This window comes from Rhinoderma darwinii, chromosome 1 (assembly GCF_050947455.1).
Source record: "Rhinoderma darwinii isolate aRhiDar2 chromosome 1, aRhiDar2.hap1, whole genome shotgun sequence".
NCBI classification, from domain to species: domain Eukaryota; kingdom Metazoa; phylum Chordata; class Amphibia; order Anura; family Rhinodermatidae; genus Rhinoderma; species Rhinoderma darwinii.
This window is the reverse complement of record NC_134687.1, coordinates 639,273,355-639,289,491: the sequence shown is the minus strand read 5'-3', so window position 1 is coordinate 639,289,491 and position 16,137 is coordinate 639,273,355. Positions and strand designations below refer to the sequence as shown.

General features: G+C 41.2%; 1 protein-coding gene across 1 annotated transcript in view; it reads right to left on the bottom strand.

Annotated features, from left to right (window-relative positions):
- Positions 1-4,705: 4,705 nt before the first annotated feature.
- LOC142665909 (uncharacterized) overlaps positions 4,706-16,137 on the bottom strand; it is a 29,602-nt gene continuing 18,170 nt past the window's right edge. The window contains exons 5-7 of the mRNA XM_075845754.1: positions 14,317-14,414; positions 14,037-14,151; positions 4,706-6,162 (exon numbers count right to left, since the gene is read on the bottom strand). Coding sequence (XP_075701869.1) covers positions 5,198-6,162; positions 14,037-14,151; positions 14,317-14,414 — 1,178 coding nt within the window. The 3' untranslated portion in view covers positions 4,706-5,197. The remainder of the gene's footprint in view (positions 6,163-14,036; positions 14,152-14,316; positions 14,415-16,137) is intronic.

The following is a 16,137-nucleotide window of genomic DNA, read 5'->3' as shown; positions in this document are numbered from 1 at the left end:
CGAATTTGTCCACTCTGCCACATGTTATCTGCCACGCCAAGTGTCATCTGCCACACCAAGTGTCATCTGTGCCAAGAAGTCTACTACGCCAAAGTGTCTGATACGCCACGTGTCTGTCAGAACTTTTATACAGGTATTCTAGTTCTAAAGACTTTAACTGACTGTAGTTTGGCCAGCTGCTACTCCGCTACGGCGGAGCGGCCTAATGGGTCCACATACCCCCAGAGCCGTGACAGTGTGCTCAGGCCATTGACTCCGCGAGGAGATCTTGTTGACTGGCACCTAAATTTCAAAGGCCGCTGCTGCCCTGTTCTGCTGCACTTCCGGAGGAGCCTATGCAGGTGGATAGGGTTCGATTGTCCGACCAGGAACGGCAAAGCAGATGATCGACTGGATTATGTCTGTACTGGGGCCACAAGGGACATTTTGTGCACCAATGCCCTCAAAAGCCGGGAAACTCCAGCACCTAGGCTTGATTGGAGAGACAATCCTAGGAGAATCTCCCTCAACCATTAAACTCTCTCCCAAACTGTCTATCCCTGTGTCAATTGTCACCAGTGAAGGATCGTACAGTGTGCCTGCTTAATTGGATTCCGGAGCGGCTGCACATTTTATCCAGCGGGACCTGGTAGACTGTCTTCACTTGCCCACTGGAGAAACCTCTGGTGGTCGCTTTAGTTGATAGACAGCCCCTGCCAGACCCTATTCTGTCTATTACTAAGCCATTAAGACTGCAGATAGGAGTTCTTCATTCGGAGCCAATTGTCTTTTACGTCTTAACTAAAGCTATTAACCCTCTCCTGCTAGGATTGCCATGGCTCCGCCAGCACGCTCCAGTCCTTGATTGGAATTCCGGAGAGGTCCTTCAGTGGGGACCCTGATGTCTGCATCGCTGCCTACCTCAAGTTCATCCCGTCCTTTCTCCACTACCTCAGTCACTCTCTGGATTGCCTCCAGAGTATGCCAGCTACGCTGATGTCTTCAGCAAGAAGAAGGCAGAGGTTCTTGCTCCTCATCGTCCATATGACTCTACTATTGAGTTGCTCCCTGGAGCCTCACTCCCTCATGGACGGGTCTACACGGTTCCTTGCCTGAAACCCAGGACATGTCGGAGTATATCAAGGAGAACCCTCTGATTGGATTCATGAGGAAGTCTTCTTCACCGGTCGGAATCTTCTTCGTGGAGAAAAAGGATGGGTCGACCGTGCATTGATTACCGTGGGTTAAAGCAAGAACAAGTACCCCTTGCCGCTTACCTCCGAGCTCTTCGACAGGATTTGTGGAGCCAAGATTTTCACTAAGCTGGATTTATGCGGGGACTATAACCTGATGGGTGATGAATGGAAAACCATATTTAACAACCGAGATGGTCACGAGTATCTTGTCATGCCCTTTGGACTGTGTAACACTTCAGTAGTATTCCAAGAATTAGTGAACGACATCTTCTGTGATATTCTATATGTCGGTGTGGTGGTGTATCTGGACGACATCTTAATCTGCTCACCCGATCTGACGATGCATGTACGCCAAGTCTTGCTAAGGGGGGATAAATTATACGCAAAACTGGAAAAGTGCCTATTTGAAAAGAGGTCTTTGCCCTTCCTGGGCTATATTGTCTCCAATCGTGGTCTTCAAATTTAACTCGGAAAAGGTGAAGTCCGTCTTGGAGTGGCCACGTCCTCAGAGACTCCGAGATATAGAGATTTCTTGGATTTGCTAATTTCTATCATCAGTTTATCCCAAATGTCTTGTCCCTTATTGCTCCCATGTCAGCTCTTGCCAGAAAAGGAGTGAACGCTAAGGACTGGACCCCTGAAGCAGAGTCCGCATTCTCCAACCTCAAGAGCGCCTTCAAGTCTGACGCTGTTCTTCGTCATACTGATGTTACTCAACAGTTGTTACCTCTTCCATTTCTGATGGAGCACTCCTGTTTCAAAAGGATTCTAAGGATAAGGCAGTATCTTGCGGATTTTTCGCCAAACTCTTCTGTGCTGCTAAGCGCAACTACTCCATTGGAGATCGAGAATTGCTCGCTGCCAAGTTGGCCTTGGAAGAATGGAGACACCTTCTAGAGGGGTCTGCTCACCCCATTATTATCTACAATGATCGCAAAAATCTTACATATCTGCAGTCTGCACAGCGACTGAATCGTCGTCAAGCTAGATGGTCACTGTTCTTCGCCAGATTTTGATTTCTTTTTCACTTCCGCCCTGCGGACAAAAACATTTGAGGCCGATGCCCTGTCTCGATCATTTGAAACTGACGACTCAGAAGAGAAACCTCAACATATTATTGATCTTTCTAGGATTATTTCTGTAAATCCTCTGCAGGTCAAGGACATTCCTCCTGGAAAGATGTTTTTCTGTCCTGCTGACAGGAAAATAATTCTCCACTGGGGGCATAATTCCAAACTGGGCGGGCATTCTGGTGGCCGCAAGACTCGGGACTCATTTGCTCATCATTATTGGTGGCCCTCTTGGACTTTGTTTCCTCCTGTGCTAATTGTGCCCTAAACAAGTCCTCTCATTCTAAACCTGCTGGTCTGCTCCAACCTCTACCGGTGCCTGATGCTCCCTTATCACTGACCTTCCCCCTTCTGATGGATGTACTACGATCTGGGCAGTAGTGGACTATAAGCTTAGGCTGCCTACTTTTGAAATCCCCAACTCGTTCCAACTGTGTCCCTCTTAAAGGCTGAGGTCCTGAACTGCTACAGCAAATCTCCTGGTTCTACAGTTGCTCCCAGCGGTTCTTCTGACGTCTCCCAGGTGATGGAAATCCTGGACTACAAAAGGGTAGGAGGAAAGACTTTTTATCTGGTAGACTGGAATGGGTTTGGTCCTGAGGAGAGGTCTTGGGAGTCAGAAGAGAACATCAATGCCTCAGCTCTTATCAAGAAGTTCCTCTTGTGCTCTAGACCTAAGAAAAGGGGCTGTAAGTGGGGGTATTGTTGTGCCTACAGTTGCTGACCGCCAGCACGTCCTTCTTACCGGCAGCTGCGACCGCAGGACACTTTCTTCACGCCGACATCTCCCTCCCCAGAGACGCCGGCACATGCGGCTGCCGCTATCCTCTGTGCCCTGTACAGGTTCACACGCGCTCACTCCTGGCCTTAAAGGGCCAGCGCGCACACCTGTGTTAAGTTTCCCAGCCAATCCCCTTATACCCAGGTCTTTAAAAAGGGCTCTGACCTTCCTCTCCTCAGCACTGTTGTGTGTACCCATGTTCGTTAGTTGCATCCTTTTGCCAGTGTTCCTGTATCTGTATACAGTAATTGTGTTTGTTCCTGAGCGAAGTCTAGTGTTGGATTCGAGTTCATCCTCTGTGCCACGTGTCATCTGCCACGCCAAGTATTATCTGTGCCAAGGAGTCTGCAACGTCAAAGTGTCTGCTACGCTATGTGTCTGTCAGAACTTCTATACAGGTACTCTAGTTCTAAAGACTTTCATTGACTGTAGTTTGGCCAGCTGCTACTCCGCTACGGCAGAGCGGCATAGTAGGTTCACATACACCCAGTGCCGTGACAGTTGTACACCTAAAATATAAGCGCACACACCCCCTGATTTTATTGTGCATGTGTTGAATGTACTCATCCCATGTGGCGCCATTCTGTTCATTGTTTAGACCTTATTTATTTATTTTCTCCCCTGGAACTGGACGAGATTTCAGCTCTTCCTCCAATCCTTTGTGGCTTCAAGATATCTTTCGACAATTCCTTTTACATTTACAGTATGAAATTTATATTCATTTTTTTGTTCATGGCTTTACACAAAATAATTTTAACATAATCTCTACATTCCTGTGCAAATAAACAACCTTTGGGTCCACCAAAATCTGAATGTAGATCTTTAAAGAAATTCTGGGGTTCTCAGAAATGTCTCTCAGCATCTTGTGTTCTGCTCTAAGGTTGATCTTACTGAAACAGACTTGCTTGGACCAATTGGCAGTTGTCTAAAATCTTCACATGTAGATGGTTTTCTGGACAGTGGAATGATTGACATTTAATAGTTTGGTCATCTTCCCTTTCCTGAATCATAAACATCGATAACCTTTCTGAAGCCTCAGAGCACTCTGGATCTCAGCATGGTGATACCACACATTTCAACAACAATGAGCAAACGAAAACATCAGAGGTTTAAATAAATAAAGAGTGTATTAAAAAGAAATGGAAAATATAAATGAAGGACTTCTATTTCTCTTTCTGGCTAGATCCACTTCTGGCTTTGAGGTGCAGATTTTCATGCGCTTCTTTGAGTCAAACTGCATGTTTGATTCCAGTTCACAAATAGCAGTTTTGTTTCAGAAATGGCTGCGGCTGTCCCATTTATTCGAATGGGGCTTTTAGAATACATGTGCATGCTGAAGAAACAACCTCACTCAGATGTATAAAACGGTTTTTAGTTTCATAAATTTCTGCTACAAATCTGCCGCAAGTGAATCTACCCTGAGGATATGAACACACAGAGCGACAGCCGCAACCACACCCACATAGTTGACGAATGGACACACGATTTGGCTGGTAAATACTGTGGTATTACCGCAAAAATGATGCGGCCATTTGCCACAGCATGCGGGCGTGATTTTGGATGGCACCCCTGATACTAATTTTAGGTCTTTAAGGTAGTGATAAATACATTTATGACATTTACTTTTACAAAAAACAAAAAATATATGTATTGAATTTTTATTTTATTCAATTGCACAAGTTTTTTTGTTGTTCAATTCCATCACTTTCATCTTTTAATGAAAGTCAAATATAAAAATGTCAATATATGTTAAAAACAAAAAGTTTACATTGTCCTTACTGTCACTCTGTATTCTCCTGCAGTGTTGGTGAATTTATGAATACAGTAATAAGTAGCAAGGTTCATGGTGACAATTCAGCTTCTCTGCTTTGTAAGTAACCAAGGCTCTTCCTTTCTTCCACAATACTTTTCCTTCATAGATCCTGGTCAGTTGACCTCTGGTAAATATAATTTTGGTGTTTGGCAGATCCAGGATAATTCCACCAAAAAAATTAACACACACCCTTATTGGTGGTTTAATGTCTGTGAATAATCTGATGTGTTTAAAATATTTTGTTGCTCTTATAGCATTTCCCACATTCTAAAGGGGAATATGGTTTAAACTCTATGTGAATTCTCTGAGGAGTTCCAATATTAGATTTGTTTGTAAAACATCTTACACAAGCAGAACATCAAAATGAGTTCCCCCCTGTGTGGTTTCTCTGATGAGCCCTAAGTTTGCATTTAGTAATAAAACATTTCTCGCATTTTGAACATGAATATGGCTTCTCTCTTGTGTGAATTCTCTGATGTTTATCAACATGTGATTTTTTTGAAAAACATTTCCCACATTCTGAACATGAATGTGGCTTCTCTCCTGTGTGAATTCTCTCATGTGTAACAAGATTTGATTTATATGTAAAACATTTCCCACATTCTGAACATGAATATGGCTTCTCTCCTGTGTGACTTCTCTCATGTTTAACAAGACTGGAATTATGTGTAAAACATTTCCCACATTCTGAACATGAATATGGCTTCTCTCCTGTATGAATTCTCTCATGTGCAACAAGACTTGATTTATCTGTAAAACATTTCCCACATTCTGAACATAAAAATGGCTTCTCTCCTGTGTGAGTTCTCAAATGTATAACAAGACCTGATTTTTGTGTAAAGCATTTCCCACATTCTGAACATGAAAATAGCTTCTCTCCTGTGTGGATTCTCTGATGAACCCTAAGTTTGGCCATAGTAATAAAACATTTCCCACATTCTGAACATGAATACGGCTTTTCACCTGTGTGAATTCTCTCATGTGTAACAAGACTTGATATTTGTGCAAAACATTTCTCACATAGTGGACATGAATAAGTCTTCTCCCCTGTGTGAATTTTTCGGTTTGTAAAAAGACCTGAGATTCTTGTGAACTGGTTACCACATTGAAACCTTTTACCCCCTTTCTGAGCTGTAATGGTAACAATCTGTGATTGGTCAGGAGAAGGTTCCTCATGATTAGGAGAATTATACGATAGATCTGTACTGTGAAGTCCTGGGTGTACATTAAGGGTAATGAGGCTTTCTCCTGAAGACTGCTGCATGATATCGTCATCTTCTACTTTATAATTTATCGATAACTTAAAGTTCTTACTGGGATTTTCTGTTAGGATTCAAAATTGATTTTGTTTCAAAACATAAAAGTTGACAAATTTATAACATTCATATTAGGCTGGAAACACACATGCAGTGTTTTGAGCCAAAGCCAGAAGTGGATCAAACCGGAAGGAAAAGTTTAAGCCATGCCTTTTTAAATTCACTCCTGGCTTCAGCTCAAGAACCTGCCTCAAAAACTACATGTGTGATTCCAGCCTTATAACACTTTGTAAAACACTTTAAAATATATCCATGACAAAGACCAGGATCCTGCTCTTCATCCAGTCCTCCACTTTTATTACATACAGCTTGACATGATAAAAATATATATATATTTAAAAGCAGGACCTTGTCTGGCAATCACGCCTGTCCTCTGCCAACACATTTATCCCTTCAATACTAATTGGACGTACAACAACTTAACTTAATATTGTTACAGACAATCGGCCATAGTCTAAATTGAACAAGATACTGTGTCATGAGACAAAGCACACATCTCAGGCTGAATTCACGGACATGACAATGAGGTTTGTATATTCTAATGACTACACAGGCACCGGATCTCAATTTTATAGAACATCTTTGGGATGCAGTGGAATAGGCAAAGTAAAGTTATCATTCAGAATCTGTAATAAAGGTTTCCAGTACATTGTAATATCATTCCACTAAGAATTCAGGCTGTTTTAAGGGGAAAGAGGGTCCTATCGAGTACTAATAAGGTGTACCTAGTGAAGTGGCCTTATTCAAGTTTTAGTAATGTTACAATTTAATAGCAAATTGTTGTTCTATTCCTCTGCCAATATATTTTCATTTAGTCTTGCTTTTCTCAGAACATATAGGGCTTCGATATTGTGTAAAAATTAAGTGATATATTAAACTCTAAAGGAGTGGGAGTAGCGTAGAAAACTATGCTGGACATTTTAAAACGTCCATTCAGAGATAGGTGTGGACCACCAGGATGTTTATAATCTATGGACAGACAGCAACCGGTAAAAAGAGGTGCTTCCTAATAATCATGAATCTGATTTTTTTAATTGAATATATATATATATATATATATATATATATATATATATATATATATATAAATATCTTTAAACCCACTTGAAAACATCTTAAAAGGCCCTTAAAGTGAACCAATTTTTAGACTACTTTTCAGAATAATCTGTCATATATGTGTACAGGAGGAATAACACTGTTTCTCATTATATAACTTGGATATGGCATTCTATTAGCACTTTGCCCTTTGCACGCTCTCTCTCTAAGGCCCCATGCACACGACAGTATTTTCATATATCCCAAAATACTGTCCATAAATACGGATCTGTAAGCATCCATATTCCATCCGTATATACGGTCCGTATTGCATCCGTATTCCATTTGTATATATGGATCCATACAAAAATAGGGAGGTTGCAAATGATGTCATCAGCATGTTGCCTAGCAATGCTTCTGTAAATACGGATGGTTTACGGATACAGATCAGTAGCCGTTCGTATTTATGGAAGCTCAAATAGATTTCTATGGGACAGTCCTTGCCGTAATTACCGACAAGAATAGGACAGGTTCTATAATTATTTCAGAATGGACACCCATCAGTAAAAGTACTGGAAGGTGTCCGTGGCCAATAGAAATGAATGGGTTCATAATTACTGTCAGTAATTACTGTCCATAACTACTGATGAAAAATACTGTCGTGTGCAAGGGGCCCAATCACCAAAATGTATGTGTTCTTTTATTTTCAATTGACTCCCAAAATTATGCTTAAACGTTTGAGGACTGTACACTTTACATATACGGTGCAGGTTTAAGCTTGCTACCCGAGTGAATGGGCAGCTGAATGTCGGGTACCCGGCAGACAGAGACTGCCAGGGACTCTGGAGAGAAGACAAAAGTGGTCTTCACAACTTCAGTCTTCTCTGTACTCACGTATACAGGGAGCGCTGTGTATAGAATAGAGGCCCCTTTCTTTGTAAAAGTGTTACCAAATTTACATAATTATTATTTTTTTATCACCCTAATTGTATCAACCCGTAGAAGACGATTGCGGAATTGCTGTTTTTTTGCCCATTTTTCCCCACAAAGAATTTTCTACCAGTTTCCCAGTACATTATATGGTACATTAAATGGTGGCAAAAAAAACGACAACTCGTCCCACAAAAAACAATCCCTCATACAGCTACGTCGATGGAAAATTAAAAAAGTTATAGCTTTTACAAGCAGGGTGGAAAAAAACGACAATTCACACGGTAAGGGGTTAAAAAAAAGTTGCCCTCACAAATGATTGTCATAACGCTAGCCCTGACACAATTGCTCTAAAGTAGACATATAATTTACGGTACACGGTGACAATCACAAATAAAAAGTCTAATTTACGGTAAAACTAAAGTACTAGAAAAAATGTGCAAAAAAGAATATTTTTAAACTACCATATTTTATGGACTATAGGTCTCACTGGACTATAAGACGCACCCATAAATTATAGCATAAAAGAGAAAAAAATGTTTTGCCTTTATCTGTACATATTCTGGGTAATATTGAGATAATAGGGTACCACAGTGCCAACATAACAATGTCAGACACAGAAATACAAGATATTGGCAGCTATAGTGCTCTCGCCCTCCCCTGAACTCAGCAGACATCAGAGATGTGGAGAGACAGGGGTTAATAGTGATAAATCTGCTATGCTGCTCTTTCATAGGAGGGGCGTGGCTAGATGGTCCTTGCAGATCAGTACCTGCATAGATTTACTGTGCTTTGTGTACAAATGTTTGTGTTATCTGCTCACTGTGAGATGACAGAATTCTGTGTGTAAGATGTGACTGTTCAGTGAGCAGATAACTCAGAGATCTTTTACAAACAGCACAGGACATGCTGCTGTCAATAAACTGCACTGCAAGGACCATTGAAGCTCGGAGCTCAGTCTCCTGCTCGCATCTGTTTGCCTTCAGGAGATAAGACGCAGCAGAAGATTACAGTTCAGATTCTAAGATGAAAACTGTGTCTTATAGTTAAAAAAAAAAAACATTATATTTTTCTAAAACGAAAATGCTGAAAAAGCAAAAGAATTGATCATGAAAAAACATCGCAAAAATCACATCGCTAGCCCAACAAATAAAAACGTTATAGCCATTTAACTGAGAATCAAATCAGAGATAGCCGTCAGCTGAATAAGGGTCTGACACACTGCCTAACGGAATACTTTGTTTCATGATAGGGGGCATCTCCAATAAAAGAGGCGTGCAGCAGCAAGGTCTTCAAATTCCCCATCATTGTACCAACAACAGAGTGTAATGGAGTTTTCTGCTGAAAGCACCTGCTCTAGTGCTAGAAACACTGATGAGCATTAAGGAAAGGACCTTTAACATATATATTAGGGAATTGCTCATAATGGAGTATTTAACCCCTAAAATGTTGGTTTTAACCTGCCTATTTTAGGGTTTTAAGGGGTTGTCCAGGATAAGATAAACATGGCTGCTTTCTTCCTTCCAGAAACAGTACCACACCAGACAATGGGTCGCGTCTGGTATTGCAAGTAATCTACATTCAACTGAATAGAGTGGAGCTGAAAACCACACACAACCTATGGAGGGGTGTCCCACTGTTTTTGGAAGAAAGCTGCTATGTTTCTCTAATCCTAAACAACCCTTTTAAGGACCAAGCAGTTTTGGTTTTCTCATCCTCGCATTCCAAGATTTTTATTTTTCCATCAATGTAGCTGTAGAAGGGCTTGTTTTTTGTGGGGCAAGTTGTATTTTTCAATGGCACTATTTGGTGAGATATATAATTTGTTAATTAGATATTATTTTTAGGAGAAAGCAAAGCAAAATAATAATAAAAAAAACACAATTCTGCCATTTGACCCCACAGGTGTTTCATAAATTTTATTAGAATTGGGGAGGGAAAATGAAAAATTACATTTTTTTCCCAAAAAATGTCGTTCAAAAGTTTAGGGTCACTTCGAAATTTCCTTATTTTTGAAAGAAAAGCACAGTTTTTTTCAATGAAGATAACATTAAATTAATCAGAAATACACTCTATACATTGTTAATGTGCTAAATGACTATTCTAGCTGCAAACGTCTGGTTTTTAATGCAATATCTACATAGGTGTATAGAGGTCCATTTCCATCAACCATCACTCCAGTGTTCTAATGGTACATTGTGTTTGCTAACTGTGTTAGAAGGCTAATGGATGATTAGAAAACACTTGAAAACCCTTGTGCAATTATGTTAGCACCGCTGTAAAGTTTTGCTGTTTAGAGGAGAAATAAAACTGACCTTGCTTTGAGCTAGTTGAGAATCTGGAGCATTACATTTGTGGGTTCGATTAAACTCTCAAAATGGCTAGAAAAAGACAGCTTTCATGTGAAACTCGACAGTCTATTCTTGTTCTTAGAAATGAAGGCTATTCCATGTGAGAAATTGCCAAGAAACCGAAGATTTCCTACAACGGTGTGTACTACTCCCTTCAGAGGACAGCACAAACAGGCTCTAACCAGAGTAGAAAGAGAAGTGGGAGGCCCCGCTGCACAACTGAGCAACAAGACAAGTACATTAGAGTCTCTAGTTTGAGAAATAGACGCCTCACAGCTCCTCAACTGGCAGCTGCATTAAATAGTACCCGCAAAATGCCAGTGTCAACGTCTACAGTGAAGAGGCGACTCCGGGATGCTGGCCTTCAGGGCAGAGTGGCAAAGAAAAAGCCATATCGGAGACTGGCTAATAATAGGAAAAGATTAATATGGGCAAAAGCACACAGACATTGGACAATGGAAGATTGGAAAAAAGTGTTATGGACAGACGAATCGAAGTTTGAGGTGTTTGGATCACACAGAAGAACATTTGTGAGATGCAGAACAACTGAAAAGATGCTGGAAGAGTGCCTGACGCCATCTGTCAAGCATGGTGGAGGTAACGTGATGGTCTGGAGTTGCTTTGGTGCTGGTAAAGTGGGAGATTTGTACAAGGTAAAAGGGATTTTGAATAAGGAAGGCTATCACTCCATTTTGCAACGCCATGCCATACCCTGTGGACAGCGCTTGATTGGAGCCAATTTCATCCTACAACAGGACAATGACCCAAAGCACACCTCCAAATTATGCAAGAACTATTTAGCGAAGAAGCAGGCAGCTGGTATTCTATCTGTAATGGAGTGGCCAGCGCAGTCACCAGATCTCAACCCCATAGAGCTGTTGTGGGAGCAGCTTGACCGTATGGTACGCAAGAAGTGCCCATCAAGCCAATCCAACTTGTGGGAGGGGCTTCTGGAAGCATGGGGTGAAATTTCTCCCAATTACCTCCGCAAATTAACAGCTAGAATGCCAAAGGTCTGCAATGCTGTAATTGCTGCAAATGGAGCATTCTTTGACGAAAGCAAAGTTTGAAGGAGAAAAATATTATTTCAAATAAAAATCATTATTTCTAACCTTGACTATATTTTCTAGTCATTTTGCAACTCATTTGATAAATATAAAGTGTGAGTTTTCATGGAAAACACAAAATTGTCTGGGTTACCCCAAACTTTTGAACTGTAGTGTATATTTATATATATATATATAAATTTGGTAACGCCATAATCGTATTGACCCGCAAAATAAAGATAACATGTCGTTGTTACCGCACGTTAAACGCGTAAAATCAGAACACAAAAAGTATGTTTTTCTTCCCAATTTCAGCCCACAAAATATTTTTTTCTCCAGCTTCCCAGTACATTATTTTGGTACAATAAATTGTGCAGCGAAAACCACAACTCGTCCCACAAAAAACAAGCCCTCATTTGGCTATATCAGTGGAAAAAAAAATAATAATTATGGCTTTTGGAAGGTGGGGAGGGAAAAACGAAAACGAAAAACAAAAATAATTGGGATGGGAAGGGGTTTAGATATACCGAAGGTGTAACAGGCATTACTAGATAGGACCTTTCATAGGCCATGAGCTGTCAGTATAAAACCATCAGCCTTCAACTGTCAGGGCTGGAATACAAGTGTCAAATGGAGCCCCTATCAGCATTGATTACGGTGCTTAACCCCTTCCCGCATTATCACATACATGCAGGTCATGGGTAGGGTCCCCTTCCCACATTGTGATGTGCATGTACGTGATGGTGAATGGAAGAGCATAGAAGCTGTGCCCATGCGATCAACGCGGGAGCCTGGCTGTAACGGTCAATAGTGACAGCGGCATTTAAGTGGTTTAACATAGGGTGGGGGCTCTCTCTGTCACCCATCATCGGCTTGCAAGCGCAAATTCCGTTCGCTAATGGGTGGCCATGGCAGCCGGTGGCAAAAGGCAAACAGGCCTGCTAAAGGCACACAGACACACAGGCCTGTCATGACTATATTCCTATTAGGCCGTGCATACTCATTATAGCAAAGCATTATGTCAGCGATCAGAAGATTACATTGTGAAGTGTCCTAATATGAAATACTGCTGAGAAATCATCTCTACAGAACAGGAAGGATCAGTCTATTATGAATTGTGTATCCTGTGTTATCTATATATAGGTGTTAGCTGTAAGCGTAATCCTGCCTGTCATGATAATAAGATGCTGCTGTGAATTGATCGCTACAGAACAGGAAGGGTCAGTCTACTATAAGACTCAGTAGCCAGAGGGTGAACTGCAAGCTTTTAAATTATTTTGTATTATATATTTATATATATGTTTACCATAAAAGTTTTGATTTAAACGATAGGTCATTTTCTGACGACACATTCCCTTTAAGTTGTTAAACTGAGTTTTCTCATATCCCAGCTATTAGTGCAGATGTTAATCGCAGCTGCCTCCCCTCCCTCCCCTCAAAGTCTGATGCTAGGCCTAGTGCATGACCGGATTTAATAGAACACCTTATAGAGAATTTCTATGTGCAGTCACAGCTCCCTCAGGTCCTGCACTATGTATAACACATTGTCTGACGTGTTACTGTAATGTAGAACTAAGGAGGAGCCTCGCCTTAAAGAGGCTCTGTCACCACATTATAAGTGCCCTATCTCCTATATAAGGAGATCGGCGCTGTAATGTAGGTGACAGTAATGCTTTTTATTTAAAAAAACGATCTATTTTCACAACGTTAGGAGCGATTTTGGTTTATGCTAATGAGCTTTCTTAATGCCCAAGTGGGCGTATTTTTACTTTCGACCAAGTGGGCGTTGTACAGAGGAGTGTATGATGCTGACCAATCGGCATCATGCACTCCTCTCCATTCATTTACACTGCACTAGCGATATAGTTATATCACTATGTGCAGCTACATACACAAGCCCTAACATTACTACAGTGTCCTGATAATGAATACACATGACCATCCAGCCTGGACGTCATGTGTACTCAGAATCCTGACACTTCTGACTCTTTTTTGTGAGATTCCGGCAAGTGAAACCAAATCTAGCGAGATTACGGAGCTAAACGAGATTTGGTTTCACTTGCCGGAATCTCACAAAAAAAGAGTCAGAAGTGTCAGGATTCTGAGTACACATGATGTCCAGGCTGGATGGTCATGTGTATTCATTATCAGGACACTGTAGTAATGTTAGGGCTTGTGTATGTGGCTGCACATAGTGATATAACTATATCGCTAGTGCAGTATAAATGAATGGAGAGGAGTGCATGATGCCGATTGGTCAGCGTCATGCACTCCTCTGTACAACGCCCACTTGGTCAAAAGTAAAAGTACGCCCACTTGGGCATTAAGAAAGCTCATTAGCATAAACCAAAATCGCTCCTAACGTTGTGAAAAAAGATCGTTTTTTTAAATAAAAAGCATTACTGTCACCTACATTACAGCGCCCATCTCCTTATGTAGGAGACAGGGCACTTATAATGTGGTGACGGAGCCTCTTTAACAAACCTCCCAATTCACTTTCTAAATTCATTATTACTTACCTGTGGTAACACCTCCTGGAATTTCCTCCTCCACTTCACTCTTACATAGTTGATCGCCCCTCATCCACTCTTCTTCTGCTTCATCCTCCGCTTTATTATTAGTCAGATCTTCCGCCTGATGTCATATATGTAACAATTTAGTACAATACAGAAGAGAGTGCGAAGAATCTAACAAATTAACATAAGAAACCACCAAAATCTATCACCACATCTATGACCGAAAGACCAAAAAGCTCCACACCCCCTATATAGATCTGGTATAGGGCTCAGCTTCATCTACCTGATGATTCTCTGGGACATTGTGATTTTCCTCTGGACAGTCCTGGAAATACAGAGGACTCGGACATCTCTCTGGTGGATTTCTCCTACTGGATCCATCTGTAGGAAAGACACAGTGATTGTATACATGACTACTGTATATCTGTCTATATATCACACACTTCTCTCTACACTTCTATGCTTATTGATCAGAGCCGCAATTACAATCTTGAGGTCCTCACTACCTGTGCCGAGGTCTCTGCACCTTGTAAGCTGCAGACCTAAAGTAGACTGTGGCCTACCAAAGCGAACGGCGGGGCGCTGATGGCTCCCTGCTCCGCCATAGTATTTAACTGCATCTCCATTTTAAGAGTTCCCTGTCAAACAAAAAACATGGTCATGGCGTCACCTGCTTATTAGCGTCTTAAATGCTGTGTACACCTTTATAAATATATTGGTTTTGTATGATTAAACACGTTTTTTTTTTAATGGACTTCAATTAAACATATTTTTTGTTTTTACGATGCAGCTGTTATGTCTCCTCTATACACAGAAACTGGATCATTCTCTATCAGTGGAATCCGTAAGTGAATTGAACTGACAACTCAGCTGAGAGCGGGTCCTGTGTATCCATGTTCTTCAACTTAGATGTGATCAATATTATTGTGATCTCATGTGATCTCAGCCAAATCATCAGTTCACTTCACTTACGGATTCGGGTGATAGCGAATGATCCAGCTTCTGTGTATAGAGGACACATAACATCTGTAGCGTAAAAACGAAAAAATTTTTTTTTTAATTATAGTTAAATCAAATAACTTTGTCATCACCAAAAACCAATAATTAATAAAAAAAAGAAAAAGAAATACTTGCCTACAAAAGTGTACATAGTCTTTAACCCTTTCATGACCAAGGGTCATTAATGTAATTTTTATATATATATTTATCCATATATATATATATATATATATGTATACACACACACACACACACACATGTACATACACTGTAGATCTCTGCAACAATTAGTCCTCTTCTCTCTCTGTCACCCTGGATCGCTGTGAGGGGAGAGTGAAGAGTGCTATATACACACGACGTGAAAAAACAACAATAAATTAACTGTCAGTTTTGCATGGCTGTTTTGCATCAATGTGTCTCAGAATTTGAATCCATTTCCCGGCCTTCTGACCGTTTTTAACCGGCATTGGTCATCAGTTTTTCATGGAGGTTAAAAAGAATGGATTAATTTTATTCGTTAGGGCTTTTGTCCCAATCCCCTGAAAACACCACAGTGCCCATGTAGATAGTGACACAATACCACTGTAGATAGTGCCACATTGCCCACATAGATAGTACCAGTGCCCATATAGATAATGCCCACTGTAAATAGTGCCACAGTGCCCACATAGTGTCACAGTTCTCCCTGTAGATAATGCCCACATAGTGCCACACAGTGCCCATGTTGACAGCGCCAGTGTCCCCTGTAGATAGTGCCAATATAATGCCACAGTACCTATGTAGATAGTGCCACACCCCCTGTTTATAACGCACTCCCCTGTAGATAGCACTACACTCCCTGTAAATAACGCCACCCCCCTGTAGATAGCAACATCACCCTTGTAATTAGCAATATCCCCGCTGCAGATAGTGCCACCCCCCCCCCCGGAAATGGCACCCCCTTCCTGTAAATAGCGGAATCTCATGCCAGAGCGGGGAATCCGCTCCAGTAAATAAGTAGCCGCTGATGTCACTGTCTATATATGGATAGTGACACCAGGGCCTTCTCCAGTAGCGGAATCCCCGACACAGAGCGATCTGACAACGGGGATTCCGCTCCTAGAGA